Source organism: Diabrotica virgifera, chromosome 1 (genome assembly GCF_917563875.1).
Source record: "Diabrotica virgifera virgifera chromosome 1, PGI_DIABVI_V3a".
Classification (NCBI taxonomy): Eukaryota; Metazoa; Arthropoda; class Insecta; order Coleoptera; family Chrysomelidae; genus Diabrotica; species Diabrotica virgifera.
The window spans coordinates 132,050,237-132,068,577 of record NC_065443.1 but is presented as its reverse complement, the minus strand read 5'-3'; the positions used below and the strand labels follow the sequence as shown (position 1 = coordinate 132,068,577).

The 18,341-nt window shown below is 35.4% G+C and overlaps 1 protein-coding gene across 1 annotated transcript in view; it reads left to right on the top strand.

Annotated features, from left to right (window-relative positions):
* The window catches only part of LOC114327026 (protein fem-1 homolog B), a 64,984-nt gene that overhangs the window by 29,675 nt on the left and 16,968 nt on the right, over nucleotides 1-18,341 (top strand). The window contains exons 4-5 of the mRNA XM_028275524.2: nucleotides 5,249-5,589; nucleotides 9,428-9,893. Of these exons, the coding sequence (XP_028131325.2) occupies nucleotides 5,249-5,589; nucleotides 9,428-9,893 (807 nt within the window). The remainder of the gene's footprint in view (nucleotides 1-5,248; nucleotides 5,590-9,427; nucleotides 9,894-18,341) is intronic.

Below are 18,341 nucleotides of genomic sequence, written 5' to 3'. Positions count from 1 at the left end.
AAAACCTAAATTCTCTATTATTTTTTTTCTTTTCTTAACCAGTGTGGGAACGGCGTTCCCACGCGTTCCCACACCATGACACCACTGGTCTTCTTGTTAATATCATGTAATTGGAACGAAAATAAACCAATGCCCGACTGTTATACAGAGTGAGTTTTATGTATGGAAACACTCAATTATCTCGGAAACAGCTTGCACGAATTTTATAAATTTTGGTGGGTAAGGGTTTTATAATGCGGCGGATATTATAGTGGTAATTACACTGTTGTCAGATCTTCCGTTTTTCTGTAAATCGAATTAACTTTCTTATTTCAAATGGAACACTCTGTATATTTTTGCGTGTTTAAGTCCTTAAGAAATACTGATTATTTTCATGTTATATTCCTTATACCTAAATGCCAAAATTTCGGAGTTATTGCTACATTTATTACAAAAAAAAATTCTCAACAGATTATAAAAATCAATTTGTTCGGCCCGGGTAGACATCATTTTAGGTTCTTTGGCTCATTAGGGACAAAAAAGGTCTTTTTTTTCGTAATGTTCAAAAACACAATATATACAATATAACACAATAATTTTCAATGTTCAAAAACACAAATAAAATACTAGTTTTAAAACTATGAAGTGCCTAAATTTAAGATCAATCCTTATTTTATCAGCTACCGATAAGTTGCATGGGCTTATTTCAGTTTAAAATATTGTTTTTTACCGATCGCCCGTCCTGTCATATGCGCTTCATTAACAATTAAAAAAATAATGTTTTAGAATAAAATGTGTCAAAAATTCTTACGTGGAGCTGGTAGAAGAAGGTTAACTTGAATTTAGGTATTTCGTAGTTTCAAAAAGTATATTTTTTACTTGTGTTTTTGAACATTGAAAATCGTGATTTTTCGTTTTTTTTTAAGTTTTAAATTGTTTATAACTCGAAAGCGAATAACTTTAGAGAAAAATTACAAAAGATTTTTTTTTGTTCGCAATGATCCAAGGAACCTAAAGTAACGTCTACTTGGGCCGAAAAATCGATTTTTAAAATTTGTTTAAAATTTTCATTTTTAGCAATAACTCAGAAAATATGGCATCTAGGTATAGGGAATGTAACATGAAAAATAATCAGTATTTCTTATGGACTTCAAAACGCAAAAAATATACAGGTTGTCCTATTTGAAATAAGAAAGTTCATTAGATTTCAGGAAAAACGGAAGATCTGACAACAATGTAATTACCACTAAGATCAGCCTCATTAGAAAACCCTAAAACATATAAGAATCGTGCAAGCCGTTTTCGAGATAGTTGAGGGTTTCCATACATAAAACTCACTGTGTATTCATATATGTACATAATGTATAATAATGTTGGATTAATCATAATAAATTTAATCACAACACAAGCGACTAGGATGTGGAATAACTTAGTTATAAGTAAAATGTTTATGTATTTATGTATAAGCATATACAGAGTGACAGGTCTTTATAGTTTCAAACAGGCTTATGATTCAATTAATTGTGCAACATTATGGGAAGGCAATGATCGAGCTGGGCGTACCCAAGAAACTAACTGCGGTAACAAAAATGTGTGTAAGTAACTCCTTTGCACAAGTTAGAATAGGGGGGAAAATATCAAATGCTTTCTGCGTAAATTCCGGACTGAGACAAGGAGATCCGTTGTCCCCATTGTTGTTTAACCTGGCCCTAGAATATGTCATGCGAAAAATTTATCCAAAAATCAAACCAGACGTTACTGCTCGGGAAGCAAAAATCATACTCGCCTTTGCCGATGACGTAGATGCACTGGCACAATCAACATTAGAAGTTAAAGACATTTTCTTGAGTTTTGAAGAAGCTGTATTAAACATCAGGCTAAAAATTAATACATGGTCGTCTCAAAACAAGAGCGATTACGAATAAGGCAAAACATTACTATAAACGATGATAACTTCGAAGTGGTTAAAGCATTTAAATATCTAGGAGCAACAGTCACAAATGACAACAAAATAGATCGAGAGGTTGAAACTCGACTAATGGCAGGAAGCAGATTTTTCTTTGCAATGCAACATCTAATAAAGTCAAAATTTCTTTCAGGAGGTGCAAAAATCCAGATATATGAGCAGTCGCGTATGGAAGCGAAACAGAGAACAAAACTAACAAAAAGAGAAGTAAATAAATTGCTGACGTGGAAACGTAAAATCCTTCGAAATTCACATACTTAGGCTCCCTGATCACCAATGAGAACGTCATGACGGAAGAAATGAAGCGAAGGCTAATCCTAGCAAACAAATGCTATTTTGGACTGAGTAGACATATGAGAAGCAGAAACTTAAGCCAAATAACAAAAATAACCATATACAAAACCCTTATACAACCTGTGTTGACATATAGATCGGAGACATGGACCATCTCCAAGGCAGACGAAAATCTGCTTATTGAACGAAGGATCCTGAGAGGAGTATTCGGTGGCATCTGTGAAAATGGTGTTTGGAGGAGGAGGTACAACTACGAGGTATACCACAGATATAAACATATATTTGGTGGTAAAGACGTAGTATCTCTTATAAAAATAGGAATACTCAGATGGGCAGGACGTCTAGTAAGATCATAGCAGAACAACCCTCCTAGAATCCTTATGTTACAACCTGTGGGAAGTAGAGATAGGGGTAGGCCAAAACTCAAACGGAAGGATGGTGTAGATGAGGATGGGAGAAAAATAGGTGCAGCAAACTGGCAACGGTGGGAAATGGATGGGACTGACTGGCGTAATAGACTTGGGAAGGTCGAGGCTTTTTCATAGGGCTGTAGCACCATCGATGATGATGATTTGGTCATCCATTGTTGTATTTTGTGACGGGTAGCTCTTTCAGAGCGACATACCCAGTAAAACACAGGTTAAAATAAAGTAAATACAGTGAAACTTGGATAATTCGAATCTCAGGGTACCGTTAAAAAAATTCGAATTATCCAAAAATTCGAATTAAAAAATAAATCTACAAAAACAAGGATTACCTACAAAAACATCTGCAAATGATAAATATCAGTAGTTGATCAGCAAAAAAACAGTAGTTGATCATGTTTATCGCTTGGAGAGGTTTTTGTTCCTATTCTTGCCCGAGTTTTGTCAACCTAATAAAATTGGCTAACAAACTTCGGCCAAAAATACCAATTAAAACATTTGCAAGCTATAAAAAAGACCGACTTTATTTTTTTCCAAAGAGATCCGAAATTTTTAGCTGCTTTTTAGAATTTAGCTTCTCAGCAATGACAAAAGATTCAAATATATTCAGAAAAGATAGCAGAAAAGTTCGAATTATCCAAAATATAATTTGAATTATTCACGACTTTTTACCATTACTTATATAGGAAATGCTAGGGACCAGAATAAAAATTCCAATTAAAGAAGATTTCAAATTATGGAAGTTCGAATTAAGCAGGTTCCACTGTATATTCAATATATTAATATACAGCTCGAAATTAAAATTACAAAATAAAACGTAATTCTATCTTGCGCCATTGCGGAGAATGCCCCTTTGATGGATGTCTGCAAAAGAAAAATAAAATTACAATTATTATTATCAAAAGAAAATATCCTTACACTTCACTACAGTGTAAGGCATAAACAGTGACGCAATTAAAATATTAATAATTATACGGACATCCATAAGACTATTCCTGGTGAAGTATGGAGAGCATTGGGAGAGACAGGAACAAGGTGGCTAGCAGATCTATTTAATAGAATTATGGAAGTTGGACAAATGCTAGACGAATGGAGAAGCAGTATACTGGTACCTGGTTACAAAAACAAGGGAGATATACAACAATGTACAAACTACAGGTCTATAAAACTGCTTAGCCACACCTTGAAAATATGGGAAAGAGTAATTGATAGACGGATACGTGAGGAGACCGAAATATCCGAGAATCACTTTGGCTTTATGCAGGGTAGATCAACAACAGATGCAATTTTCATTATAAGGCAGTTGATGGAAAAATACAGAAGTAAAGAAACAAACGCTCATATGGTATTCATTGATATTGAGAAAGCATATGATAGAGTTCCTCGAGAGATTCTGTGGTGGGCACTCAATAAGGAAGGAGTCTCTGGTGAATATGTAAAGATTGTGAGGGATATGTATGAGGGAGTAGCGACTAGTGTTAGGACAGGTGTGGGAGAGACTGATAAATTTCATGTGAAAGTAGGATTGCACCAAGGCTCTGTGCTTAGTTCGTATTTATTCTCATTAGTTTTGGACCAGATAATAGCGAAACTACAGGGTATCATTCCATGGTGCTTAATGTATGCTGATGATGTTTTAGTAGGAAATAGTGAAAGAGACTTAGAACAGAAACTAGTGGAGACAAGCTCTGGAGCTTGTGGTGTGTTGTGTGACAGAAAAATTCCAATGAAGCTGAAGGGAAAATTCTATAAAACAGCCATAAGACCGGCTATGATGTACGGAACTGAATGTTGGGCAGTGAAAAAGAAAGAGAAACAACGAATGCATGTGACGGAAATGAGAATGCTTAGATGGATGAGTGGAGTGACAAAGAAGGATAAAATTAGAAATGAGTATGTTAGGGGAAGTCTAGGTGTGGCACCAATTGATGCCAAAATGAGAGAGCATAGGTTAAGATGGTTTGCTCATGTTCAACGTCGAGACGTTAATCACCCAATACGAAGAATAGCTGAAGTGCAGATTCCTGGAAAGAGTAGAAGAGGAAGACCAAAGAAGACCTGGGGGAGACGATAAGGCAGGACATGTTGGTAAAGGGGATTAACATTGATATGACCCAAAATAGAATTGTGTGGAGAAATGCAATTAGGGAAGCCGACCCCTTATAGGGATAAGGCAAAGAGAATGATGACATCCATAAGACTCTGATCGGAGCTGTCGGTAGCTGTTAACTCCACGGCTACTGTTCAATAACGAGCAGCGAATCTCTTCAATATGGAGTTTTACCACTCAGGTCGGCCTGTCTGTTCAATCCACTGGCTGGTCTGGGAGCCCAGAGCTGGTTGCTGCAAGACTCATCCTTCTTCGCTCGGTAGTCACCTTAAGTACGCTTTCGGTCTCGAATGTTTCGGAGAAGTGGAAACGAGTGGCGTATCGTGTTGCGCGAACGTTGCAGCGCCAACGGTTCTCTCTGCCGATGTCGTTCTGAAGACATAGTACAATTTTATTTAAGTTTTTTGTAAGATTTCTGTAGCTTTAGGAGATAAGTTCTTTGTAGGAGGCTATTTTGGGAATTTTATGTTTCAGGTAAAATTTTTATTAGAAAATGGTGCTAACGTCAACGAAAGAGCTCTCTGTGGCGGCACAGCTCTACATTTTGCTGCTGAATCTGATCACGTCAAAGTTGTCAAAGAATTACTTAAGTACGATGCTATATTCTCAACCAACGAAGCTGGATTGACGCCCATTAAATCAGCTGCAGAGAAAACGAAAGAGAGGGTAGTGGAATTTTTAATTAGTAGGGAAGATATAACAGTCGAAGATAGAATCGAGGCTCTAGAACTGCTAGGTGCGTCGTTTGCTAACGATAAAGAAAACTACGATATTACTAAGGCCTACAAATATATGCTTTTATCAATGAGACTTAGGTATGTAGCATTTTTGAAATTTCATATTTATACTTTATTTGTTTGCAACTGGCAGCTCCTTAGAGACTATTGTGCGTCCCACCTTGACTTTACAGTACAGGTTCTTATGACCAACAGTGATGCCAAATTTTATCAGAAACAGGTTTTAAGCAAACATACTTTTTTCTATAGGATAACTATTAATAACTTAAAAATTAATATTATTGACATTTTGTGGCTGTCAGGGGTTCTAAAACATTTTTTTTTCGAAAAATACCTTTATGTGAACAAAATAAAAATAATTTTGGATAAAACATTTATATAATAATGTATTTAAGCGCATAAATATGTTAAACCATAATAAATACGTAGGTACCTACAGAAATAATTAAAATACATTTAAACTATAGATTTTAGCTTCTTTCTATAATCCCGTCTTCCTCACTTTCTCTGCCACTGTCGTAGGGTGTAAACACATTAAAATGACATTAATTTCATCTTGGAAATCAGTCATTAAGAATAACAATAAACTGCAATTAGGATCCAAATTTTCCAAATAAGCAATGAGTTACTCAATACAATGTTACCAGTAATAATTTTAAGCTTATTTAATATTCTTTGTTATAATTTAATTTAGGTGAACTGACCATCAACAATTATACTTTATTTATTCTCAACTGTAGGACCTGGTAGGACAATATAAAACTTTACTTAAACTTGACTGACAATCTATTTTATATTTTTTTTGACATTACTTCAGAACTGTCTATACTGTCAATACATAAATTAACAACTATAGAACAACATACACTTTTAATGTTGAATATTCTAACATTCTTAACCAAGAAAAGTCATTACGCATATCGATTATCAAATTGCTGATTACTTTTCCAAAATGACTATCACTCACAAAAAAAAAACAATGAAAAATATTGTTTTACTTGACTGTAATGGGTTAGTTTTAATTTAACATTTTTAGGGGCCTACATTTTTAGGACCTTGGTAATGTCCGATTGAAAATTCTTTTGAAGAAAATCGGCATCGCCGCGCTAAAAACTCCCATAAGGATTGCATTGCCATATGTTCGTGTACTGTAAAATCAAGGTGGGACAGATATTAGGAGCCGGTATAGGTGAAATTTGCTAATCATTTTAGGCACGATAAGACCCTATAACTTAAATAGTAGAACCTAAAAGAAAACGTATGAACACTGTGCCGTCACTTTTTAGTTACACATGCGTCGACAGTGGTGCATCAAACTTTCGACTTATGGACGGCATAAATAAATTAAAAAGTACCCTGTCTTACTCCCAGAATTCATTTTTTTTCATGTTTTTAAGTTCTATGTGATTAAATAATAAGACAGTGTAATTTTAACCCACACCCCCTTCCTCCTTCCCCCACCATCAAAAACTTTATTTTTCGTTTTTATTTTTTTAGGTGGGATGAAATCAATTTTAAAATTTCAAAAAATTCATAGGCATAGTTGAGGCTTTTACAAAACACGTTTATTTTTTATAGATCCGTAGGATGAATGTACATAATCTCAAAAAATTAAAAAAAAAATGCAAAAAAAGTGTAACTTTTTTTTTGAGGTGGCCGGAGGTCTAATTTTTTTTCAATTTTATGTATTTTATCGAACACTATGCTTTTAATTTTTTCAGATTTTTCCGTTAAGTTCGCCACCTTAAAAAATCCAAAAAACTGTTTTTTATGGGGTTTTTGGGGTGTTGAACGTGTTTCTCCCATTTTTAAATGTTCCAAAGGATTCAATTTCTTCAATTTACGTATAGCCTATACAAAAAACATTGATTTATCTATTTTGAAGTCCATAAACTAGGGAAAATCCCCAAAAAGCTAAAAAACAGGTTTTTTTTTATTTTTGAAGGTGACGAACCTTTCACGGAAAAATCTGAAAAAAAATTAAAAACATAGTGTTTGATAAAATACACAAAATAGAAAAAAAATTAGACCTCCGCCATCTCCAAAAAAAAGTTATACGCTTTTTTCCAAAATAAAAATTAAAAATCTTTTAGAGGTTATGTACACTCAAGATACGGATCTATAAAAAATAGACATGTTTTGTAAAACTATGCCTATAAATTTTTAAAATTTTAAAATTGTACATCTCACCTAAAACAAAATTAAATCGAAAAATGAAGTTTTTAAAAAATTAAAATTAAAAAAAGAACTTAAAAAATAAAAAAAAAATGAATTTTGGGAGTGAGGGAGGATACCTTTTAATTTATTTATCCCTTCCATAAGTGGAAAGTTTGATGCGCCACTGTCGACGCATGTGCCACTAAAAAGTGACTGTATGTAACTAAATAAATTAATACATAACTCGTAATTAAAAAAAAACTTGTTGGTTTCAACTACATCCGTAGGCGTAGAGCAATGGTTTATGCCTTGACGGCAACCCTTAACCTCTATTTGAAGATTTGCATTTGTAATGAGCTGTCAGTTGCAACCAAAGATACACTAAGCACCAAAATTAACGCACCACCTTAAAAATGGGACATTTTTGGTGTCTTGTATTTCCTAAACCTGTTGTCCGATTCTAGTGATTTTTTATGTTATAGCTCTATTCTTCAATAATATCGATGTAATAATATTGTTGCTAAACAGATAAGTGTCATTGTATACCCTGTGTAACAAGAATAGTGTGTTTTTTCCTCAAAGTTTGGAACATCCTGTGGAATATTCTGGCGTATATAAAATATTGAAATTAAAACTCAACTGTAGCCTTATGCTTTCTTAACATTATGCTTTTTGATTCATTAGCTTATGTTGGATAATAAAAATGTTAGGTACTTTAACAACTAGCAACGTTCTTCATCAATACAGGGTGTTTCTTCTAAATAAGTGCGACAAACTTTAAGGAGTAATTCTGCATGAAAAAATAATGACCGTTTGCTCTATAAACATATGTCCGTAAATGCTTCGTTTCCTAGATACGGGATGTTTAATTTTTTCTTACAAACTGACGATTTGCTCTAAAACCGGTTGCGATACGCAAATAAAATTTGGTAGGTTTTAAGTGGTAGTTATTGCGCATTTTTTGGCATACAATTAAGAATTTTATATTCACCATTGGCGTGCGTACGGGTAATATGACTGGGTAATATGACCCGTAAGCACGCCAATGGTGAATATAAAATTCTTAATTGTATTCCAAAAAATGCGCAATAACTACCTCTTAAAACCTACCAAATTTCATTTGCATATCTCATCCGGTTTTAGAGCAATAAATAAGTCGTCAGTTTGTAAGAAAAAATTCAACATCCCGTATCTCGGAAACGAAGCATTTGCGGACATATGTTTATAACGCAAATGTTCATTATTTTCTTGTGCGGAATTACCCCTTAAAATTTGTCGCACTTATTGAGAAACACCCTGTATTGGTGAAGAACATGGCTAGTTGTTAAAGTACCTAACTTTTTTATTATCCAACATAAGCTAATGAATCAAAAAGCGTAATGTTAAGAAAGCATAAGGCTACAGTTGAGTTTTAATTTCAATATTATATATATGCCAGAATATTCCACAGGGTGTTCCAAACTTTGAGGAAAAAACACCCTATCATTGTTACACCCGGTATACAATGACACTTATCTGTTTAGCAACAATATTATTACATTGATATTCTTGAAGAATAAAGCTATAACATATTAAAAAAATCACTAAAATCGGACAACAGGTTTAGGAAATACAAGACATCAAAATTGTCCCATTTTTAAGGTGGTGCGTTAATTTTGGTGCTTAGTGTACTTTAGTACTTAGCACTTCAAATAGATTGAGAATGGTCTATCACAAGCGCTACAAAAAGATAACTAAATTTTTATCCTCTCCTTTGTAGGTACAGTGATCCAGATAATCCCATAAAAAAGAAGATCATAAAACCTATTGCTGCATATGAAAACTGGATCGAATGTCAGACAGTCCAAGATCTACTGGCAATAAGTGAAAATCACAACAGTCTTCACATGGAGGCACTCACAATTCGCGAACGGATACTGGGTACTCAAAACGTGGAAGTTCCTTATTCGGTTATATACAGAGGAGCCGTTTTTGCTGATAATGCTCGCTTCGATAGATGCATTGAGTTGTGGTTACATGCTTTACGGTTACATAAAAAGACCAATGTTTCAATAACGAAAGATCTGTTACGATTCGCACAGGTATTTTGTCAGATGATACACGTTGGCGTTACTTTGCCATATAATTACTTAGACGAGGTTCTTTGCTCCGCAATCGAAGAATTAGTAAAAAATAGAGAGAGGCTAAATAAACCAGTAACACATGATGGTCACGATGTGATCACGGTAAGTACAACCACTTATTATGTTTTCTGTATTTCTCTTAAATATTTAGATGCCATTTTTATTGTATTGAAAGACTTAGTCTTTACTAAAAAAATATCAAAGGCCATAAGGTCATTCCTAGCAGCTTCTATTAATGCTACCAATAGGGAACTTGCATAAAATTTTAAATATTAAAATAATATTAAAAACATAAGGTAACATGATATTAAAACGCTTGCATGCGAAAAAAACAAATATTTTTAACTCTTACGCTAATTACGACGCTTTGAAAATGTTGTAAAATTCAAATATCTTAGGACGCTCTTGAACGTCCTTCTATTGGTCTGACGTCACCGACCACGGTCAACCGGGCTAGCAGTCGGAAACAACGCGATTAGGGTAGGTATTACAGGTATTGTGCATTACATTTTAATCGTATGTAAATGGAAATTATCAGTTATTATTTGTATTCTTGCCTAGTTCTACAATCAGTTTATTTAGTTTCAAAGTGAAATTTATAAATCTTTAGAAATTACTAACGTATAAGTACTATTACTCACGAGGGTTTTTCAAAAGAAAGCGATTAGGTTATAGGTCTGGATCCCGCGTATGAAAAAAATAGTTGATTAATAGCAAGCTGAAAATTTGTTAATAGCTTAAGGGTGTCTAGTCGGACAAACTTTGATATATAGGAACATTAGAACAGGGGAAGTTTTAATTGTGGAACAGGTTAAAAATTTGGAACGGTCAGACCACGAAAACGTCACATGTATTTTGTCCAACAGAACTTCCAATTGATTTGATACCCTTTCATTAAACTCTCATGCAAAAATCAGGCTGCTATTTATCACCAAATGGGAATTATAATGAGTGGAAAACGTAGAATATATCAAATGACAGGAATTATGACGCCCAATATTACGCCCATTTGGTGATAAATAGCAGTCTGATTTTTGCATGAGAGTTTAATGAAAGGGTAACAAATCAATTGGAAGTTCTGTCGTACAAAATACATGTGACGTTTTCGCGGTCTGACCGTTCCAAATTTTTAAACTGTTCCACAATTAAAACTTTCCCTGTTCCAGTGTTCCCATATATCAAAGTTTGTCCGACTAGACACCCTTAAGCTATTAACAAATTTTCAGCTTGCTATTAATCAACTTTTTTTTCATACGCGAGATCCAGACGTATTATTCTGGGGATTGTATAGTACATTTTAATCGTCTTTAATTGAAAATTCTTAGGTATTATGTATGTTCATCTTGTAAAGATGTACATATTTTGTAAAGAGTTTAAAACGCATAATATAACGGACGAGGGGTTTTCAAAAGGTGAATCTGACAATTTACCTACCGTTGATGTCTTCATGGTGGCAAATTTTATAAATAGTAGTGAAAGCTATTCTATTGGAGAAATGCGAGGTGTTAAGGCAAATAAGTAAGTATTATTAATAACCATGTTTAAACCGTTTATAACAATAGTTTGGTACCATTATATTATAGTATACGGTTTACCCCGTGGGTTTGAGCTATCTACTAGGGATGGCGGTTTTTGACAAAACACCGGTTTTCGGTTATACCGGTTTTTATTGCTTACGGTTTAACCTGGCGGTTATAACCTTATTGCTTACGGTTTAACCTGGCGGTTATAACCGGCCAAAAAAACCGGTTTTTGGAAAAACCGGTTTTTCGGTTTTTTTAATCCAATAGGTTACAAAGTTACATTTACAATACACTTTAGTTTGCGATACTCCATTCGACTCGATATCAATGTGATCAAAATTAGTACTATCGAAAGAACATGTATTACTTTTAACACGTTTGTATATTTGTAGAATAGGTACGTTTTAACTCATTTAATACTTCCTGTATGAGTGTATCGTTTTGAAAACGTAGCGAAATTCTTGGAGATTCGTATTCATAATCAGTAATTCGATCTTCATAGTCAGAGCATTATTTTTGGTAATCAGAAAAAGTCATTCACCCACTTTCAATGTCAAGAGTTAAGTGTGAAAAATAGATGATGTTTGCGTCTAATTCAACCAGATCACTTCTTATGTAAATATTATGATTACAAATACCTTTTCAAGGAAATATTATAATAAAACTTAATAATTGTTTCTGACTGATGTGAGATTGCACTTTCAGTTTGCTTCTGTATTTTATAAAATAAAATAAAATTTGAATTATTGTTTTGTTTGGAATAATTACTTGAGAATAATAATTATGATTGGGATCCAAAATAATACCTAACCTAATCCTAATCACCGTAAAAACCTAATAACCGGTTTTTACTTTAAAAAGAAAAAACCGGTTATAACCGGGACAAAAAAATAACCGGTAAAACCGGTTATTGCGAAGTAAAAAAACCGGTTTTAGGTTTAAACCGGTAGGTTTTTCCCATCCCTACTACCTACCCCTAATCGAAGGATTTCGTATATCCTAGAAAAGATTACGGTGTAATTTGCATAATAATAAAGAAACTAAATTTTATAAAGTTTATTATATTTTATTGTAATGTTTATTAGTACTTAGCAATTACCATTTCGACTACAAAGGAGCAAGAATGTTTGTTGGATGTTCTGACAGTTGTGATTTTGCATCCCGGCACTATACAGTACTTATATTGTGCAGATTTGTTTTCCATTTTGATAAAGTATATTACACACTAAATACACTAAACTACACTAAATACAATAACATAAATACCGAGCAAACAGCACATTTATTCGACAAGCACAACTGGCAATGGCAAACTGCATTCAATGCAATAGCCCACCGAACGGGAGAACGATACGAGTGGTCTGTGACGTCAGACACCAGCTCGCGCCTTTGAAGTTGTTTGAAACGGAAATATTGAGCGCGGAACTATTATCAGTTGTTGTACGTACACTATTCATTGTTAAGACGTAATATTTTGAATATTATATTTTGAATATTTTGAATAGACGTAATATTTTGAATATGGGGTGTAATGCTAGTTCGCCTCCATGTGGTGCACCCTGGGTAACGCTAAATGAACTAGCAAAAATTTGGCGGCAGACGAACGAAAAACAAAAACAATATCCTGCCAACATCATTAACATCGAGGGCATAAGCCAGGCAAAATGCCAAGTGTTGCAAAAAATCCTACACGATAACGACATTGACCTGGTTGCCATACAAGAGACCCATACTGAAGACAAAGTCCAGCTTGATTTAAGGGGAAAGATACCTGGCTACGATTTACTGGGAGCCACCTATGATAAACATTACGGCGTCGCAACCTACATTCGCTGCAATATAGAAAATGGTTTCCTACTTTCTGCTTCCAATGAAAATAATATACATGAAGTAGTCACCAAGATTGGAGATATTACCGTAGTTAACATATACAAACCTCCAGCCACTACATGGAACCCAGAAGAGCTAAAGACTCATCCACATCCTACTATATACATCGGCGACTTCAACAGCCACCACGAAATGTGGAAGTACACCACGAATGATGAAAATGGGGAGGCACTAGTAGAATGGTCCGAAGAGCAAAACACATATCTAGTTTTTGATGCCAAAGACAGAGGAACATTTAAATCAGCTGCATGGAGAAAAGAATATAACCCAGACCTATGTTTTGTCTCAAAAGATACCAATGACAGACCACTAACAACTGCGAGAAGTGTCCTTGCAGACTTCCCACATACTCAACATCGTCCGGTGCTTATCACCATCGGAATATCAATACCAATAATTAGATCATATCCTCGACCCAGGTGGAATCTTAGAAAAGCAAACTGGAAGAAGTTCTCTGAACAACTAGACCGGACCTTGAGCTGGGTCCCTCCAACCAGCAAACATTATGAGAGGTTTGTGGGCGCAGTAATAAGCACTGCCAAGAAAACCATCCCTAGGGGGTATCGCAAAGAATATGAGCCTGGATGGACTGAAACATGTGAAGACTTATACACGAAGTTTCTCGAAAGTGGTGACCGAGAAATAGCCGATGAGCTTTTACACAACATCGATACAGCTAGACGCCAAAAATGGATAAAGACTGTCGAAAACCTTGACTTCAAAAAATCAAGCCGGCAGGCATGGTCCTTGTTGCGGAAAATTGGAGGAGCTAACCAGCTGGAATCCAGAGAGTCTAAAATGTCTCCTAACAAGGTTGCCTCCCATATAGTATCTCTATCCAGAGCTCCACGAGATCGAACACATACTACCAACGTGAAAAGAGACTTAAGGGCATTAAAACAAATGAACAGAACGAACTCTGAATATTCAGCAAGAATACTTATTTCTGAAATCACACATGCGCTGAAAGAAATGAAATCAGGTAAAGCACCTGGCTTTGATGGTATCCATCCAGAGTTCTTGATACACAGTGGTGCATACACGAAACAGTGGCTTGCAATGTTCTTTAATGATATACTTCAGTCAGGTAACATTCCTTTCTCACTTAAGCGAACAAAGATAATTGCAATTCCGAAACCGGGCAAATCAAACGATAAGCCAGAAAACTACCGCCCCATAGCTCTACTCAGCATGGTATATAAACTATTAGAAAAGCTTCTCCTCAACAGAATTAGTCACAGGATACTAGAAAATGTCCCCATTGAACAAGCTGGCTTCCGCCCTCATCGAAGCTGTACGGACCAAGTCCTGTCATTAACAACTTTTATAGAAGCTAGTTTTCAAAAGAAACAAAAGACAGCAACAGTATTTATAGATCTAACAGCAGCATATGATACTGTTTGGAGACAGGGATTAATATATAAACTGGCCCGCATTATCCCCTGCAGAAAGATAATTAACCTCATTGACAACATGCTGACCAACAGGGCCTTCCAGGTTATAATGGGAAAGGAGACGAGTAGACAGATGAAACTTAACAATGGTCTTCCACAGGGTTCTGTCCCTTTACTTTTCAGCCTCTATATTGCTGAATGCCTGAAACCGAATCTCGGAAGTTTGGATATGCTGACGACTGGACCCTTGCAACAAGCCACCAATCTTTAGAAACTACAGAAATCACTCTCACGAGTGACTTATCCATCCTCAGCGAATACCTTAAGAAATGGAGACTACAGCCAAGTACTACAAAAACTGAAGTATCAGCTTTTCATCTAAACAACAAGTTGGCAAACAGAGAATTTCGAGTGTATTTTAATAACAAGCTGTTAAAACACAATAAATACCCGAAATACCTTGGGGTTACTCTAGACAGAACGCTCACATTCAGAGAACACCTGACGAAAACAGCAGCAAAATTGAAAACACGCAACAATATAATACAGAAACTCTGCGGCACTACATGGGGGTCCACAGCATCAACATTAAGATTCTCTGCTTTTGGCCTGATATATCCGGTGGCAGAATACTGTGCTCCAGTGTGGCTAAATAGCAGGCATACCCACCTGGTCGACACCCAACTAAACCGTACTATGCGTATGATAACAGGCACAATTAAGCCCACCCCTACAATGTGGCTACCTACCCTTAGTAATATAGCACCACCCAACCTACGCCGCGAACATGCATTGGTTAAAGAATATAACAAAATAATGGACAGTCGCCAGCTTCTAGTCCACAACGGCATCCCCGATATTCTTGGAAACCGTCTCCGATCCAGGTTACCCCCTCTACAATCTGCTCAAGCGCTGCAGCAATCCAACTTTGACTTAAATACCCGATGGAGAGAAGATTGGGAAAGTAGGACAGATCCGCATTACCATAGTCTACCGGACATCATAGGGAAACCTGGCGAATTTGAACGTCCCCGTAAGATTTGGGCAGCCCTTAATCGAATTCGAACAAACTGTGGAAGATGCGCCGACTCCCTCCACAGATGGGGTAAACTCCCCTCGCCTTCTTGTGACTGCGGCGCTGCAAGACAGACGATCAGTCACATTGTTCAGGACTGCCCACGCAGAGCATACACAGGCGACCCTATAGACTTTGTAATGGCAACCGAAGGGTCAATCGAATATATAAAAAAATTGGACATCTGTTTGTGATGCATTGTATAATGCATAAATCTAAATATATTCTGTGATATACTTAAGCCATACGCTAAATAAAAATTTTGAATATAACATTTTTAAACATAAATTAACAATTTTATGCAAAAAAATTTTTTAGCGCAAATTCCCTATTGCTTCGCTACCAATAGGAGTTTGTTAGGGAAATAGCCTGGAGAAACCATACAGGTGGTATAGTTTACTATTTTACGTTGAAAATAAGCCACAATAGGGAACTTGCACATTTTTTTATTACATAATAATATTTAATTTTGTTTAAAAATGAGATTTCCAAAATTTCACGCCTCAAAAACTCATAATAACTTAGAAGTACAAATTTAAAATCTGCTGTGTATTTAAACCATTTAAAAACGACCCAGACAGAAGAAATAAAAGAAGCCTTATTAGAATCAAAAAATGGGAAAGCATCAGGACCTGGAAATATCCCCATCGAACTGATAAAATATGGACCAGACATACTGCACGAAATACTGACGGAACTCTTCAGCAAATGCATGTTGCAGGGAGAAAAAATACCAGAACACTGGAATTGTGCATACATTAGCTCGATTTACAAAAAAGGAGACAAGACGTTGTGCAAAAACTACAGAGGTATAAGTATAACCAGTGCAATGGGGAGGTTGTATGGCCGAGTATTAAAGAAAAGGGTGGAATTAGAAATTCAGGACATGGAAGAACAGAGTGGTTTTCGCGCCGGTAGATCGTGGTGCGCAGATAACATATTCGTGATGCAACAAATAATAGAGAAAAGAAGAGCAAGGAATCTGTCTACTCACCTAACATTTATTGATCTGGAAAAAGCCTACGACACGGTACCTTTAAAGAAACTCTTTGACATGTTGACCACGATAGGCATAAGCGAAGCATATGTGCGAGCAATTCAAAATATGTATCAATATCTGAAAAGCTGTATTAAGCAGGGAAAATCTATGTCGAAACCATTCCCTGTTACAAAAGGTTTAAGGCAAGGGTGCTGCTTGTCGCCAACACTGTTTAAAATATACATCCAGAAAGCTCTGGAGCAATGGATGAAAACAGTTGCTGGGATGGGAATAATGATTGAAGAAAACTGCTTAACAACTTTGTTTTTTGCTGATGACCAAGTAATTCTTGCCAACGATGAACATGATATGGATTATATGCTAAGAAAGTTACAGATCGAATATGAAAAATGGGGCCTATGTATGAACATGAAGAAAACGGAATATTTGAGAATAGGAGAGGAAACCGAAGATCCGGAATTAGAGTTAAGAAATATAAGGAAATGTAAGGAATATAGATATTTAGGAAGCATAATATCAGAAGAAGGAACTACAAAAAGAGACATACAGCATAGGATACAGCAAGGAAGGAAAGCAACTAGTATTTTAAATGGTCTACTATGATCTAACAAGGTGAAGCTGAACACAAAGTTAACAATCTACAGAACAATTGTAGAACCTATTATAACTTATGGAGCAGAGTGTTGGCAACTCACAGGAAAGGAAAGGAAAAATATAGAAGTAGCGGAAATGGATTACTTACGTAGAGCATGCAGAGTATCTAGATTAGAACATGTACCAAATGAGGAAATAAGACGACGGACAAATAGTTTATATTCCACGGTTGACCATATAGAAACAAAGAAATTGCTATGGTATGGCCATGTTATGAGGATGTCAGAGGAAAGATGGCCAAAAAGAGCATTAAATTACACACCCATAAATAGAAGAAGAAGAGGAAGGCCTACAGAAACATGGAAGAAAGGCATAGAACAGTCTATGGCAGATAGAGCTATTGACGAAAACGAATGGGTGGATAGAAAACGATGGCGGACGAAATGTGGGATGCGGAGGAGACCGTAGGAACCCCACTACTTATATACAGAGAGAGTCTGTAAAGTGGAATAAATTCAATATCTCAAATACTAATTGTTTTTTTGGAAAATGCTCAGACCCGTCGATTAGTATTTCAAATTGTCCTTTTTGACATTCAATAATAATGTATACAGGGTGTCCCAATTTAGAGATATGACGTCATCGTCGATTTTCTTAAATGGCAACACTGTCATTTTGATAGCTAATTTGATAGGGTTTGTAAAGTTATACATAACTGCAAAATATCAAATTTTTATTCTCTACCATTTACAAGATAATAGAAAATAACAAAGTTATATCTGTAATTTGGAATATATTCAATAATTAAAATACTAACTGTTTTTTTGAAAAATGCTCAGACCCGTCGATTAGTATATCAAATTGTCCTTTTTGACATATAATAATAATGTATACAGGGTGTCCCAATTTAGAGATATGACGTCATCCTTGATTTTCTTAAATGGCAACACTGTCATTTTGATAGCTATTTTGATAGGGTGTGTAAAGTTATACACAACTGCAAAATTTCAAATTTGTATTCTCTACCATTTAGATGATAATAAAAAATAACAAAGTTATGAAAAAGAAGTAATC